The sequence below is a fragment of the Notothenia coriiceps genome, unplaced genomic scaffold, assembly GCF_000735185.1.
Source record: "Notothenia coriiceps isolate Sejong01 unplaced genomic scaffold, NC01 NC01_scaffold00009648, whole genome shotgun sequence".
NCBI lineage: Eukaryota > Metazoa > Chordata > Actinopteri > Perciformes > Nototheniidae > Notothenia > Notothenia coriiceps.
Window position 1 is genome coordinate 178,831 of NW_011342349.1, and position 13,805 is coordinate 192,635.

The 13,805-nt window shown below is 44.7% G+C and overlaps 1 protein-coding gene and 1 pseudogene across 1 annotated transcript in view; both read left to right on the forward strand.

Annotated features, from left to right (window-relative positions):
- Nucleotides 1–7,353, forward strand: part of atp2a2b (ATPase sarcoplasmic/endoplasmic reticulum Ca2+ transporting 2b) — a 29,368-nt gene extending 22,015 nt beyond the window's left edge. The window contains exons 11-22 of the mRNA XM_010771079.1: nt 462–593; nt 726–845; nt 1,093–1,311; nt 1,410–1,533; nt 1,710–1,921; nt 2,094–2,314; nt 2,405–2,607; nt 3,072–3,157; nt 3,271–3,404; nt 3,665–3,782; nt 3,902–5,913; nt 6,303–7,353. Coding sequence (XP_010769381.1) covers nt 462–593; nt 726–845; nt 1,093–1,311; nt 1,410–1,533; nt 1,710–1,921; nt 2,094–2,314; nt 2,405–2,607; nt 3,072–3,157; nt 3,271–3,404; nt 3,665–3,782; nt 3,902–4,174 — 1,842 coding nt within the window. The 3' untranslated portion in view covers nt 4,175–5,913; nt 6,303–7,353. The remainder of the gene's footprint in view (nt 1–461; nt 594–725; nt 846–1,092; nt 1,312–1,409; nt 1,534–1,709; nt 1,922–2,093; nt 2,315–2,404; nt 2,608–3,071; nt 3,158–3,270; nt 3,405–3,664; nt 3,783–3,901; nt 5,914–6,302) is intronic.
- A 1,350-nt stretch (nt 7,354–8,703) lies between these two features.
- LOC104945417 (breakpoint cluster region protein pseudogene) lies at nt 8,704–11,086 on the forward strand (annotated as a pseudogene).
- The last annotated feature ends 2,719 nt before the right edge of the window (nt 11,087–13,805 follow it).

Here is a 13,805-nt window from a genome sequence, read left to right on the forward strand (position 1 = left end):
AGAGAGGTGGTACTATCCTGGGGAGAAAAAAGTACCAATTTTGATTGGCTGGGCGGATTGCAAACCACGCCCCGTAAAACTCTGAAAAGTGTTGTGAAGCCGCCATTGTATTTGCTGGCATTAGCTTATTAGCATTAGCATTAGCCCCACGCACCAACGGAGAGAGACTAACTTATGGCAACACAACAAAAAAAACATGGGAGCGGTGGAGTGATGAGGAGGTGTCGGCATTCTGGCGATTTACTCGGAAGGCTTATTCCGGTGTGAACGCGATCGGCTCTTTAGTTCCATGGGGTACTAAGTGCTGGGAACTAAGTGCTGGGAACTAAGTGCTGGGAACTAAGTACAGCAAAGTACTTGGTGTGAAAGCGGCTAATGTGACTTTGGTACATAGTGCCTTGGATCTTTTCAGTGACTTTTTCTGATGAACCATATGATTTTATTTTTCTCTTTGTGTCCAGAACAAAGGGGTGTTTGAGAAGGTGGGCGAGGCCACAGAGACGGCTCTCACGTGCCTGGTGGAGAAGATGAACGTGTTCGATACGGATGTCAAAGGCCTGTCAAAGATCGAGAGAGCCAACGCCTGTAACTCTGTACGTTGCCCTCCGTTCTTGAAAGTTGTTTCCTTGCAACCGAAACTCCATGATTTAATTGTACTCGATTCAAACGGTGACGAAACAAACTGAATGCAGAAAGGCTAACAAACTGTTTGATCAAATCTTTAGGTGATCAAGCAGCTGATGAAGAAAGAGTTTACGCTGGAATTCTCCAGAGACAGGAAGTCCATGTCTGTGTACTGCACTGCAAATAAGGCCCGATCCTCTGTTGGCAAGATGTTTGTAAAGGTAAGATTTAGTAACATTTCAACTATAACACTCCTGCAGTATCGGCTTTCTCCAAGTCTATTAATGCCATTCAATGATATCCTTTTGTGTTAACTTGAAAGCACAATAATTATGACTTTAGAGTGAATCATTGTCCTAAGACTATAAAAAACACATTTCTTCACTTTTTAATGAAAGTGTTTCTCTTACACACTGTTTTGTCATTTCCTTTGTGTTTCCTCATCCTCCTGTCCTTCCCTGCTCATAGGGGGCCCCTGAGGGATTGATTGACAGGTGCACGCACATCCGTGTGGGCAGTGACAAGGTGCCCTTGACCCCTGGCATCAAGGAAAAAGTGTTGTCAGTAATCAAGGAGTATGGAAGCGGCAGAGACACTCTGCGCTGTCTGGCTCTCGCTACCCGAGACCACCGCTTGGTCAGAGAGGAGATGAAGTTGGAGGACTCCGCCCGCTTTGTTGACTATGAGGTGAGAGCTGAGACGGATTTATATTACTCTCCCAACGCTTCTGGTGTCTAGGTTCCTTTTCAGGTGTGACATTGTTTCCTTTTTCTGTTACCGTGCAGACTGACCTGACCTTTGTTGGCTGTGTGGGCATGCTGGATCCTCCCAGGACGGAGGTGGCAGCCTCCATCAGACTCTGCCGCCTCGCAGGCATCAGAGTCATTATGATCACTGGAGACAACAAGGGTACGTGGAGAAAGTCACATTTGCTGAGAGAAGATTGACTTTGTTAATAACTTCCCTTGCGGGTATGAGCATGGAAACCACTAAAGACACAAGGGAAATCATCACATCTAGTTCTGAACGCTCACTTGCATCCCATGCAGCGCTAAGAAATGCACGTGTTCTCCTTTGTACCTTAGGGACGGCCGTGGCTATCTGCAGACGCATTGGCATCTTCGGAGAGAACGACGATGTTTCCAGCATGGCGTTCACCGGCCGAGAGTTCGACGACCTGTCGCCCGCTGCACAGAGAGAAGCTGTGCTGAAGGCACGCTGCTATGCCCGTGTGGAGCCTTCACATAAATCCAAGATTATCGAGTACCTGCAGTCCTATGATGAGATCACAGCTATGGTAAGCCGCCTTATCTAACATGTCTTAGTTTATTCCCTTTTTAAATATGCAAAATGTCCTCTCAAAATAACATATCTTGAAATGAAACCAGGAGAAATCAATCATTTCCTAGTGAAACATTAATGATACACTGTCAACTAGTTCTTCACACTTGTTCTCACTCTCCCTTCAGACTGGTGATGGAGTGAACGACGCCCCTGCTCTAAAGAAGGCTGAAATCGGTATTGCCATGGGTTCAGGCACGGCTGTTGCTAAGAGTGCGTCAGAGATGGTCTTGGCTGACGACAACTTCTCCACCATCGTCGCTGCAGTGGAGGAAGGCAGAGCCATTTACAACAACATGAAGCAGTTCATCAGATACCTCATCTCTTCCAATGTGGGCGAAGTTGTCTGGTAAGGATAACTAGTTTACCGTTTACCTTTTTATATATCTTGTACACAATATACCATAACATCAGATAATTCTGCTTCTCTTGTGTGTAGCATCTTCCTGACCGCGGCGCTGGGATTCCCTGAAGCTCTCATCCCGGTGCAGCTGCTCTGGGTCAACCTGGTGACCGACGGTCTGCCCGCCACCGCTCTAGGATTCAACCCACCGGACCTGGACATCATGACCAAGCCTCCCCGCAACGCCCGCGAGCCCCTCATCTCAGGATGGCTCTTCTTCAGATACCTCACCATTGGATGTAAGTGGTTACCATATGTGTAGGGATAGTTGTCCATTTAAACTTAGTCCTTTGTCAGATGTTATTGTTCATTGTCAATTTCTTGTGTGACATTTTCAGCCAAAAATATCCCCCCCGTTTCTTCATTGCAAGGCCTGTTTGTCTTTGTTATCTTTAACTTGAGTATTTGGAAAATGTAGTAAATATGAACTGGTATTTAAGCTTCTAATGTGTGTACATAAAACACTTCAGAAGCATTAGCCATCAACAGGCAATAGTACACTAGAACAGCCAGTTGTATTAATGCACAAGCTATCAATTAACTTGCTAAAAATCTGCTGAAATGGCACATTGTAAAAGTAGAGTTTATGCAGGTAGTCACAGAATAGGTCACATCTAATTGCAGTTTGCCTTCGTGTTGTATTTAAGTGACCGGCCTTTGCGTCATTGTGTGTCTGTGTGAGTGACGTCTTTCTGGTCCCCAGGTTATGTGGGTGCTGGCACTGTGGGTGCTGCTGCCTGGTGGTTTGTTGCTGCTGAGGATGGACCAAGGATCACCTTTTACCAGCTGGTAGGAATAACAGCCAAACCGCTACCATCTTGCTAACAGTGCACACTTCAACACACCAGCCTAATGTCATTTTCTGTTAGCTTTAATCTATATTTTCCTTTGACTTCCTTTAGAGCCACTTCCTGCAGTGTGCCCCAGAGAATCCAGAGTTCACAGATCTGGACTGTAAGGTGTTTGAGTCTCCTTACCCCATGACCATGGCCCTGTCTGTGCTGGTCACCATAGAGATGTGCAATGCCCTGAACAGGTTAGTTTGAGCAAGGCATTCTCCCAGCTTTTACTACTGACAAATAAGCAAGATGGACATGTTCAGAAGGATTGTGTTTTGAAGTAAAACAAATTTATAATAACAATTGTTCCATTTGTGTATATAGTGCTGGCCATTTTGTTTTACTTTCTCATAATATAATATATGCCTAAAAATAGCATGATAGGAGATCTTTAAGTGTGCTGGTTCTGAAGTCAGATTGAGTTTTTAACAAACGTGCTCCCTTGTTTGGTTCTCAGCGTGTCAGAGAACCAGTCCCTGGTGAGGATGCCTCCCTGGGAGAACGTGTGGCTGCTGGGAGCCATCTGCCTCTCCATGTCCCTTCACTTCCTCATCCTCCACGTGGAGCCTCTTCCAGTGAGAAACATTCCTTTTCATTAGACACTTACCCATGACGTAGCGATGACATGTGATTATTTCAGATAGTGATCCACTGAACCACACCTTGACCTTTGTCTCCTCCTCCTCCTTTTCAGATGATCTTCCAGATCACCCCTCTGAATATGACCCAATGGCTGGTGGTGCTTAAGATCTCCCTGCCTGTCATCCTACTTGACGAGTTCCTCAAGTTCGCCGCCAGGAACTACATGGAGCCCGGTAAAGAGCTGGAGAAGCCGGCCGGCTCCAAAGGCTGCTGCCTGCCTGCATGCTTGGAGGGCATCTCCTGGCCCTTTGTGGCCCTTACCATCCCCCTGGTGGGCTGGATCTACAGCACCGACACTAACATGGCCGACATGTTCTGGTCCTGACTGACTTGAGCACAATCTCGACTTTTTCCCATTTTCCTCCCCCGCCCCTCACCGCCATCACCTCCCTCTGTCCTCTCCCTCTCCCCTCTCTGCCTTCCTACATGTGTGCATAGCTTGCGTGTGAGCGTGTTTGTAGAGTTAGCGTGTGTACTAGTGCGTGCCTACCTACCACCTGTGAAGGACCAACTTTAACACATAAAACGTAATGGATAATATAAAATGTGAACCGAGAAGACACCTGGTTAGCGCTAGGATAGGATATTTGAACGGGTGAGGCTTTCAATGCTAGTGTAAGAAAATCACCACTCCCGTAGCTGTGGACTTTGTTGCTTGTCTGTAAGAAAAATATACTGTTGACAGTTATTTTATTGTTATTATTATTTTCAATATTACCTTTAAGGTTTATATTTACTATTCTGGGAGTATCAGTTGTTCTATGTCACTACAGTAACAACAGTTATGTTTAGCTTCCCTCTTCTTGAATAGAAAGTTAAGAAATCCATCATCTGTACAGAGATAGAATTTTATGCAACTTTTTTTATAGCTTCGTCAATTGTTCGACCACTGTGGTTTTGACTTGGCGCCTTCATTTATGTTCACGTTTACCATTGTGTCTTCAGTATATCAACTCAGAACTCTTTCAGAGAGGACAAGCTCCGTGTGGCGGACGAGGACGGGGAAAGGTTTGGGAGTAAACGTTCGATTGCTCCGATTTAACAAAAAGAAAAGAAAAAAAATTGAAAACAAAAACGCCGCATGTCTTGTGACCAAGCATGAACTGTATGTGGTTTCTCATTTCTAATTTAATTGTGAATGTCCCCCACCCCCATGTTAGAGTTTAAATTAACCTCATGGATGTACTTTTTTTTTACTATAATGATTTGAAAATAAGCCAGTTTTTCTGCACTGGGCAGAGCACAGCTACCTCAATGTGATAACAATAATCTCTTTGTTTTGCTCATCTCGAGATGCTTTTCCCTACAGGGTTTTGCTAAAGCGTAACATCTGAAGTGTGCCCCTATTTGCTTGTGCAAAAAACGAAGAACAAAACATTTCCTTCCCCTTTAACATTTTTAAGGATATATTTTGTTTGTACTGATTTCTGACTTTCATTAACTTTATTTGTGTTTTGCTTCGGAGGAAGAACTGAGAGGGGATGATGTTATTTACCATCTCATGGCATTTGATTCAAAGGACAGTAATGTTCAAATCCTAAGACAAAAAAATACTAAAGCAGAAAGTACTCCAAATGAACTTGGATTGCAAGAACCCAAAATGTTGTTTTTTACTTTAAGGAAATATACACTCATAAACCCTTTGAATCAAAGTGTGCTCTGTCTTTATTTAATCCATTGACTTCGTGGTTTTCATATCCAGTGTTTTTTTTTTTGTGTATGTGCATATAATACTTGAATACAAACCATTTCAGACATATGAATGCTTCAGTGTCCTTGGCACAACATGACCGGCAGGAGACAATCTTAAATATTTGACTCTTGAAGGCTTTAATATCTGGAGGTTTTAGTTTGTGCTGGGCTTGCCGCTCTGTGATGGTGTATCCGAGCCCATTCAGTCGACTGCACTAACATTTAGATCGTTTTTTGTTTTGCCTCATCTAAAGCATGTCTTACAAGGTAGAAGCCTGGGTTTGTCTGCACCGTGTGTGTGTGTTTGTGTTCCACTTAACAAGTGTGTGCTTTTCTTCCTCAATGCCTTCCATTGGCTCCCCTGTCACTAGAGTGAGTATCCATTTGCTTTCTTCACACTCTACTAAATACACATTCACTTCAGTAGAATCTAATGAAACAATGGGGAAACGGAGACTTTTTTTTTCAGATTAAAAGCACCATTAAATTGAGAAGCATCCTGGGAAATGTTTTCTGGGTAACTTGTAGACTAGCTAAAGGAGTTTTAAAAAGTGATTCTACCCTTTAAAAGTATGCTAGGGAGTGATTATGGCAAATTAATCATGCGTTGAACACATGCCACTTTTGGAAATGTTGCTGTGTGCTGTACTTTTCACCGTGCTGTCACTTGCCTATATTCACACTATAGTCACAGAATAAATTAAACTGGTCATGGAATTTTGAAGAGCTTTGTACTAACGTAGCTTTCTCTCCCTTTTTAGGTTGGCTCTCATAAAAACTGGGATCATTTTTAAATCTGAGTGGGCTCAGAGGCTGGCGTCGTCCTCCTCTCCAGCATGTGTGCTCACTCTTACCTTCACACACCTCTGACACCATGATGACCAGCAGTGTGTGTACCCTTGCACTGACAAAAAGGACAAGTTTTCCAAAGTAATAAGACCAAATCCATAAAGGTATACTTAAAAGTGGTTGGAAACAGAATTCCCTTTGCACCACAACACACGCCCACACACACACACACACACTTCCTAACATTCGTATACCTCTGTGTGCAGATGCTATATAAACATGACACTATTCCATTTGTGTGCAGGGAAGTTTTCAACACCCTCAGCGTTCCTTCTTGCATGACAAACTCGTTTCCAAAATTCCATGGTAGCTTGTCACGTAGAGAATCTTTTAAAACACTGCGTCAAACGGTCTTAGCTATACATCAGTGTAAAAAACATCCATGCATGCGTTTCAGCTGTATGTAGGCTTTGCAATTTGTATTTATAGATTATAATGTATAATATTCAAATAAAGACATTAAGAGGGTTTTAAGATGGATATATCATAGATATGTAAATCAATGTTTTTATTGTAACGGTTGGGGTAATTTGCAGAACACTAGAAATTGAGAAATTACTCATGATGAACTTGACTGCTCTACTTTTTTGTTTAACTTAATTTTCTTTCTTCCAATTACTAAGGGCCAATAACTGACCCATTAACTTTGTAATGAAGTGATCCTTTGCCATGAGAACAACAGAGTTAACACTTTGATTCATTGGTAATCCTGCAATACAACAGTGTTCTCCTGTTTTCTTATGCCTCTGCGTTATAACTATTATTATTACTGTCATGTATCTTTATCAACTGCTGTAAAACTGTGATCTTTTGAGAGGGGGCTTTCCCCTCAGTGACACCTAGTCAAAGAACAACATTAACCATATGTAAAAAGACGATCATTATTGATTATTGACTAATAATGGTTGTACATGCATTACTGAGGTTGTGGTTTCAGGTAAATAAAACGATATAGTATTTGAATTGTGTCATTTTGATTTATTGCATAGATAGACTATGTGTTTCTCTTATATAATTACATGAATCACAGTTAAATGAGCAAAATTACCCATGAGGCCTGTGATAGAAAAACTGCAGAATGTTAAATACACACAGTACACCTCTAGTTTGTACAACAACTGTTTTGTTAGAGTAATTTGAATTTACCAGCTGGTAATGCTGAATATGCAAAACTCTTCTCAATTTGCATACAAAACGTTATGTTATTTGCTCAAAGTATCTGTGTTTCAATATTTGAAAAATAAACCCCAAAATGTCTATATTTAATCAAATTTCTGGCTATTTATAGATTGATTTATGTAAATAATTACAAAAAATGCAACGTTATTTTTTAGTTTCTGACTTCTTCTGGAATCTGATTAACCCTGCATGTATGATATCTCTCCACTAGGTGGCAGTGTTAAGTTAAAAATAACACAGCAGCACTGCCACGTGCTCTGTAACACCTGCTTTACAGGTAGGCCTACTGCCACTATCTTAAAGGAGCACAGAAGGAGTCATATCCTGCATATTATTCTTATTATTAATTGCTACTAAAACATGTAAGATTGGAGTATTGGGAGAGGTATAGCTTAATGCTTCCTGACACATTTGAAAGGAGATGTTAAAACGAGTGATACAATATGACTTTGTTATAAATGTGCGACATGACAAAAACAATACAGTGTGGAATCAATATCTATTTTACAGAGACGTCCATCCCTTGTTTGTTCGTGCTTTTGTATAATCTCAGCTTTTTTTCTTATATTTCCTTAACACAGAAAATCCCCCATTATTTGTGTTCTTATTATTTTTGTGTGTGTTCATGCTTGTTTATTTACCTTTTTATTGTGCGTTGGTTGGTTTACTATTTCTGTATCACTCAAAAAGATTGAACTGTCAACTGAACAAAATGCTATACTATGTGACTCCAAAGATAAAAAAAAAAAGAAGAAGAACGTGAGAAATGTTCCAGGATTTTCCTGATATAATGAAGTGTAGGGTGCTAATACAAAATGCCTATTTTTAATACTCTAATTATCATATTCATAAAATAAAGTTATAATGAGTGGGGGGCTGCCTGGCCCTGCTCTGTCTCTTTAACAGCAGCTCTCTCTGGCCCCTCCCACTCCTGCAGCCCCTCAGTGCTGCTGCCTGAGATGCGAGCGCACACACAGCGGCACCATCACTGCCGAAGAAACGGGATAAACCTGGAAAACAACTGGGGGAAAAAACAACGAGACCACATAGGCACCGTGTTAAAACCATGGTCTAACGAAACCGTCCATAAACCGGACCACGCCGCTTGACCGCATCCCGTGAGAAACTCAGATGTTGTCGTCGCTTGGGTTTTGCGCTTTTTATCCTTTCTCCTTGAGCGCTGCTGGTACAAAGGCTCTTGGTGTGGAGCAGCACCTGGGATCACTGCCATATGAATGGAGTGAGAGTGGTCGGACCTGCTATCACTAACAAACCCGGAATAGTAGATAGTGAGTAAACCTCGCAGGATTAAACCACTTTCTTCTTTTTTCCTCTCTCACTGGGAGCCAGATCCCAGTGTCACTCCGCGAGGACAGATGCTGTCATTGTGTCGAGGCTGAGATTGATCTTCTAAAAGTGTATTTTCTCGTAATAATGCATGAGAAAGACGCGCGTTATTGCAGCTTTTTGTTCCTTTTTATGCCCCACACATTCCCAGCTCTTGCTCTGGCTGAACAGCCGGTTTCTCTTGTTCAGAATGGGATTTATTGTATCTGCGCAGCACACGACAAGTGTCAGCAATTAGGCAGTGTGTTTCTGCACGGGTTACCTAAAGGCCTGTTTTAAACACCGTCACTTTAAGTGGCCATTGTTGTCGATAAGCAGTCAGTAGCGAACTGGACTAAGGAAAAAAGACAAGGGCTGCCATTGCTTGAATCCCTCGGTGTGTGTGAACCGGGGTCCGTCACAGTAATAAATCAGGCACAATATGGTGGAGCCGGTGGGATTCACCGAGGCGTGGAAAGCGCAATTCCCAGAGTCCGACCCCCCCAAAATGGAGCTGCGATCAGTTGGTGGCATCGAGCATGAGCTGGAGAGGTGCAAAGCGTCCATCAGACGCCTGGAGCAGGAGGTGAACAAGGAGCGCTTCCGCATGATCTACCTGCAGACCCTCCTGGCTAAAGAGAGGAAGAGCTATGACAAGCAGCGGTGGGGCTTCAGAAAGACCCCCCTGGGTGAGGGGATGGACCCTGCAGCCGCACAGGGCGCAGAGTGCCAGTCCCAGCAGCCACACATGCAGGAGACGGGTGGAGTTGGAGTAGCAGTTGTTGGTGGAGTGTATGGTTGTGGCAGTGTTGATAGGATCCGTTATCAGCCTACCGCAGATGGAACTGGAAGGTCCAAACCCAGGCCTCCACCAGCCAGGAAGTCGGCCTCCCATGGAGACGGCCTGGAGTCCGCCTTCGAGGTTCCCCCGCAGGCTGAGTCCACTTCTTGTGACAACCTAGATGGCCTCTCGCCCTCTAAGCAGAGAGGTGCCATCTCTGGTGGCATCTCCGTCTCTCCCCGCAGGATCAACGTCCCGCCCACAGAGAAGGACTTGCCCTCTGACCCCAAGGACAAGCTGGGGATGGGACTTGGCGTTGCAGCTCTTAGGTCTAACTTTGAGAGGATCAAACGGGCCAACTCTCACACTGCTGGGGAGGCAGCGAAGGGCCAGGAGAAGCAGTTGCCGCCACCACCACCGCCATTCTACTCTAACATGGAATTCCACCAGGATCGGGGGCTGATCAGGGTCAACGACCGTGAAGTCTCGGACAAGATCAGCTCCCTGGGCAGCCAGGCCATGCAGATGGAGCGAAAGAGATCTCTCCATTCCCTCCCAGGTAACCTGGCAACGGTGGCAGGGGAGCTCCGCGCCAGGCCGGTGTACAGAGGCCGCTCCACTGAAAGCACCTGCGGCTATGACGCAGAATATGAAGATGGGGAACCCAACCAGCGACATACAGGGAGGGCCAATGGTGGCAAACCTCCACCTCCTCCTTGGCAGCCCTCGGAGTTCCAGGCTTACTCTAGTGTCTATGTCGGCGGGGTGATGATGGGTGAAGGTGGTGTTGGAGGTGTTGGGGGAAGTGGTAGTGGAGTCACTATGAGGGAACTTGGGGGAGCCGATGACCACCTGCTGACCTGGCCACGCCGTTCCTACTCCCCAGGGAGCTTCGAGGATGTCGGCGGAGGAGGCGGCTACACGCCAGATTGCAGCTCCAACGAGAACCTGACGTCCAGTGAGGAGGACTTTTCCTCAGGTCAGTCCAGCCACGTCTCACCCAGTCCCACCACGGCCTTCCGCCGGCCTTTTAGAGAGAAGAGCCGCTCTCCGTCCCAAAACTCCCAGAACTCCCAGCATTCGTTCGACAGCAGCAGCCCGCCGACTCCTCAGTCCCAGAAGCGACACCAACGGCAGCAGGGAGGCCATGTGGTCATGTCTGAAGCCACTATAGTGAGCGTTCGCAAGACTGGTCAAATCTGGCCACCTGCTGCCCATCATGACCTCGTGCCCCATGGTAGACCATCCCATGACAACAGTTTCCATGGAGACCATATAGGTGAGTGGAAGCTGCTGTCTCTAATCTTTGTTGTGGTAGGAGCAGATGGTCTGGATTGCAAAGGGCATTTCAGACCCATCATAGAAACCTGTGTGTTGAGGAATAAAATGTATGAAAACCTGAGTGAATGAGTGCACTGTAGTCATGTGTTTGCATGTATTATTTTGCATTCTATCCTCTTCCTCACGTATTTCCACTTGAAACCACAAAGCAGCCAAATGTTGACATCATTAATGTTACGCTTGTGATTGTGTGTCTGTGTGTGCACGTAAACACGCACGACTCAGTGTTCTTTAGATGGCCTTTGCGTGGGAGACGGATGAAATATCCACCTCTGCTTATTCCTGGAATGTCAGTGGGGTGGGTGAACAATACATGTGGTCAGTCTGGGTTGAAAGTGCAGGTCTAGCCTTTCTCAAGCAACTCCTCCTGCGGCTCAGAGTATGGAATTCCAATCACATTTGTCTGTCTGCCTGCCTGAAACTTAACAGAGTGGGAAACAATTCTCTGGACCTCAAGCTGAAACTCTTAACCAGCCTTTAGCACGGAGCAGGACAAAAGAAATCCACTCTCCAAACGATTATGCGCAGTATCCCTAACCACTTAATTGCTGCCTTCGGGCCATGACACCTGTAATAAAACGGCAGCTAGAAGATAGATGTGCGGGCTGGAGCTGACTGGGCAGTAGCTAACTTAGCTGTCAGGCCTAAACCCAACAACAGTGGTAGCACTTAGCTTTTTGTAATTCCTCAGTAGAGTTTCCATTTGCAGAAGCAGTGCCAGCTCCCAAGAAGTGAAACCAAACAGTTTGGGTAGTTCAAATATTTGACATCATTGTTAGTCATCGAGTGTTGTTTACAGAGGCTTAAGTGCAGTTTTACATATTTTGCTTGTTGTTTCTCTCTGGTTCTCTGCTGTTGAAGTGAGAAGTGTTTTAGTGTCCACTATATTGTAACAGATTGGACCAGATAGGATGCTGGGTGCAAGCATCACATGCTCACTCCTTGCCAGCTTTAACTAGATGGGAGGAGGTAGTCTGAGAGATAGTAAAGAGAAAGAGACAGGAAGTATACAATTGGGGAATGAAAACACTGAAAGGGAAAGTTTGTAAGCAGAAAATACGGGACAGTTGATTCATTTGTTCAATGACGATTATGTGAAGGCTGAATATCATGAACGTTTTTTATTGTTATGAGAATCAATACTAAAGACATTTCTGTCATCATTCAGGGTAGCGTTACTGTCTGAAACCTGATGCTGCTCATCGCATAAATACTCTGAACAGAGAATAGGTCTCTGTGCATCTATAATTCATTTATGTGTATAGAACCACCCACACATTGGCCCGGGTGGAATCATCTAAAATGTTTTTTCCAGACGGGACTGATCACCAAACTATAGGATTGTGTCCGGAGCATATTAGCAGTGAAAGTAAAAGACATCTCCCCCCCCCCCCTTGTCTTAAGTATGGCCAATCAACAGTTAAGGTAGCATGCTCAACATTAGTCAGCTCTAACACGATTTAGGATTTGTGCATAGTTTTGCGCAAGTAAGCAACCCCCGAGCAAATGGCTAGCAATTCCCCAGCTGCCTGTGTTTAGGATTACGCAGCACTGTTCGGCTCTCTTTGTTTTATAACATCTTCTGTCCAACAACAGTGACGGCCTGTGAGGGAGCGAGGCCAGCGGCCGAAACAGGGCCAGGCAACTGAAGGATAGGAGGAATCCAGGGGTGTCTGTTCCAGACAGCAGGGATACTCCAGGAACTGAAGCATTAGACAGTTACCAATAATGCGTTAGACACGCTGCAGAGGCGGTTTGTTTAAGGGCTGAAGCGGCTGTGATTGTTGACAGCAAAGGTGACATAAATACTTGCATCGGGTTGACAACCCAGGCAGTGCTTATTTCAGCGCAAACAGAAACAGAAGATAGGTGTATGGATAAAAAGTATTTGTGGAACAGGGAGGCAGGAGAGTAGACCGGAATATTGAGGAAGACTGATAGGAGGAAAATAAGAACAGGACTACATTCTCGCTTCATTTGGTCCGGGATGCGGGGAGACTGCAAGAAAACAGCCAGATGGGAAACCACACATACACAGACACAGCAGACTCATAACACACAACAAGACACAGCACACTTCAACCGTGAAGGCTGCTTTAACGCCGGGCAGCATAACGGTGTGCCATGTACGGTTCGCTAGGGCAGATGAAAGGATGTTTCCATAGCCAGTCGGTTGAGCCAGAGTCTGAGGAAGTTCAAATCCTTCCACCATCACACAACAGATCCTTATGGATTACTTTTCCTTCTCTTCATCGCAAATAGCCAGTAGTAAATTCGCTCCATGGTGTGTTTTGTTTATAATTGTTTGGGGGGGGGGGGGGTTTCAGGATGAAAGGTTTCCGTGCTGATTAGAATCTTGTGTCCCGACAAACATCAAAATGAGTGAAAGATAAATAGAGAATGTCTCGCGCTCCGGTGCATTCAGCGAGAAAACCCAGACCAGCGCCTTGGCCAAGTTGATCTAACGGCTAATGAATAAAATAAGCACACTACCAAGCTTTCATTTTTACCCAAACTGATACAAACATGAGGGCGCAGTGATGTATGTCAAGAATTTGTGGGCCGACGTTGGATGACTAACGAGTCTGCTTTTTCGCGTCGAATGACTGCCAATTTTTCAGCCTTTCCTGGGCAATAAGCGACCTGCAGGGATTGAAACCTAATTTAAAGTGGCCTATCATGCTATATTTGAAACATATATTGTAAGGGCCATACGCCTATATAGAAACATGTCGATGAATGCTTTTTCCCCCCAAATACCAACAAACAGATCATGGCATTTAGCCAT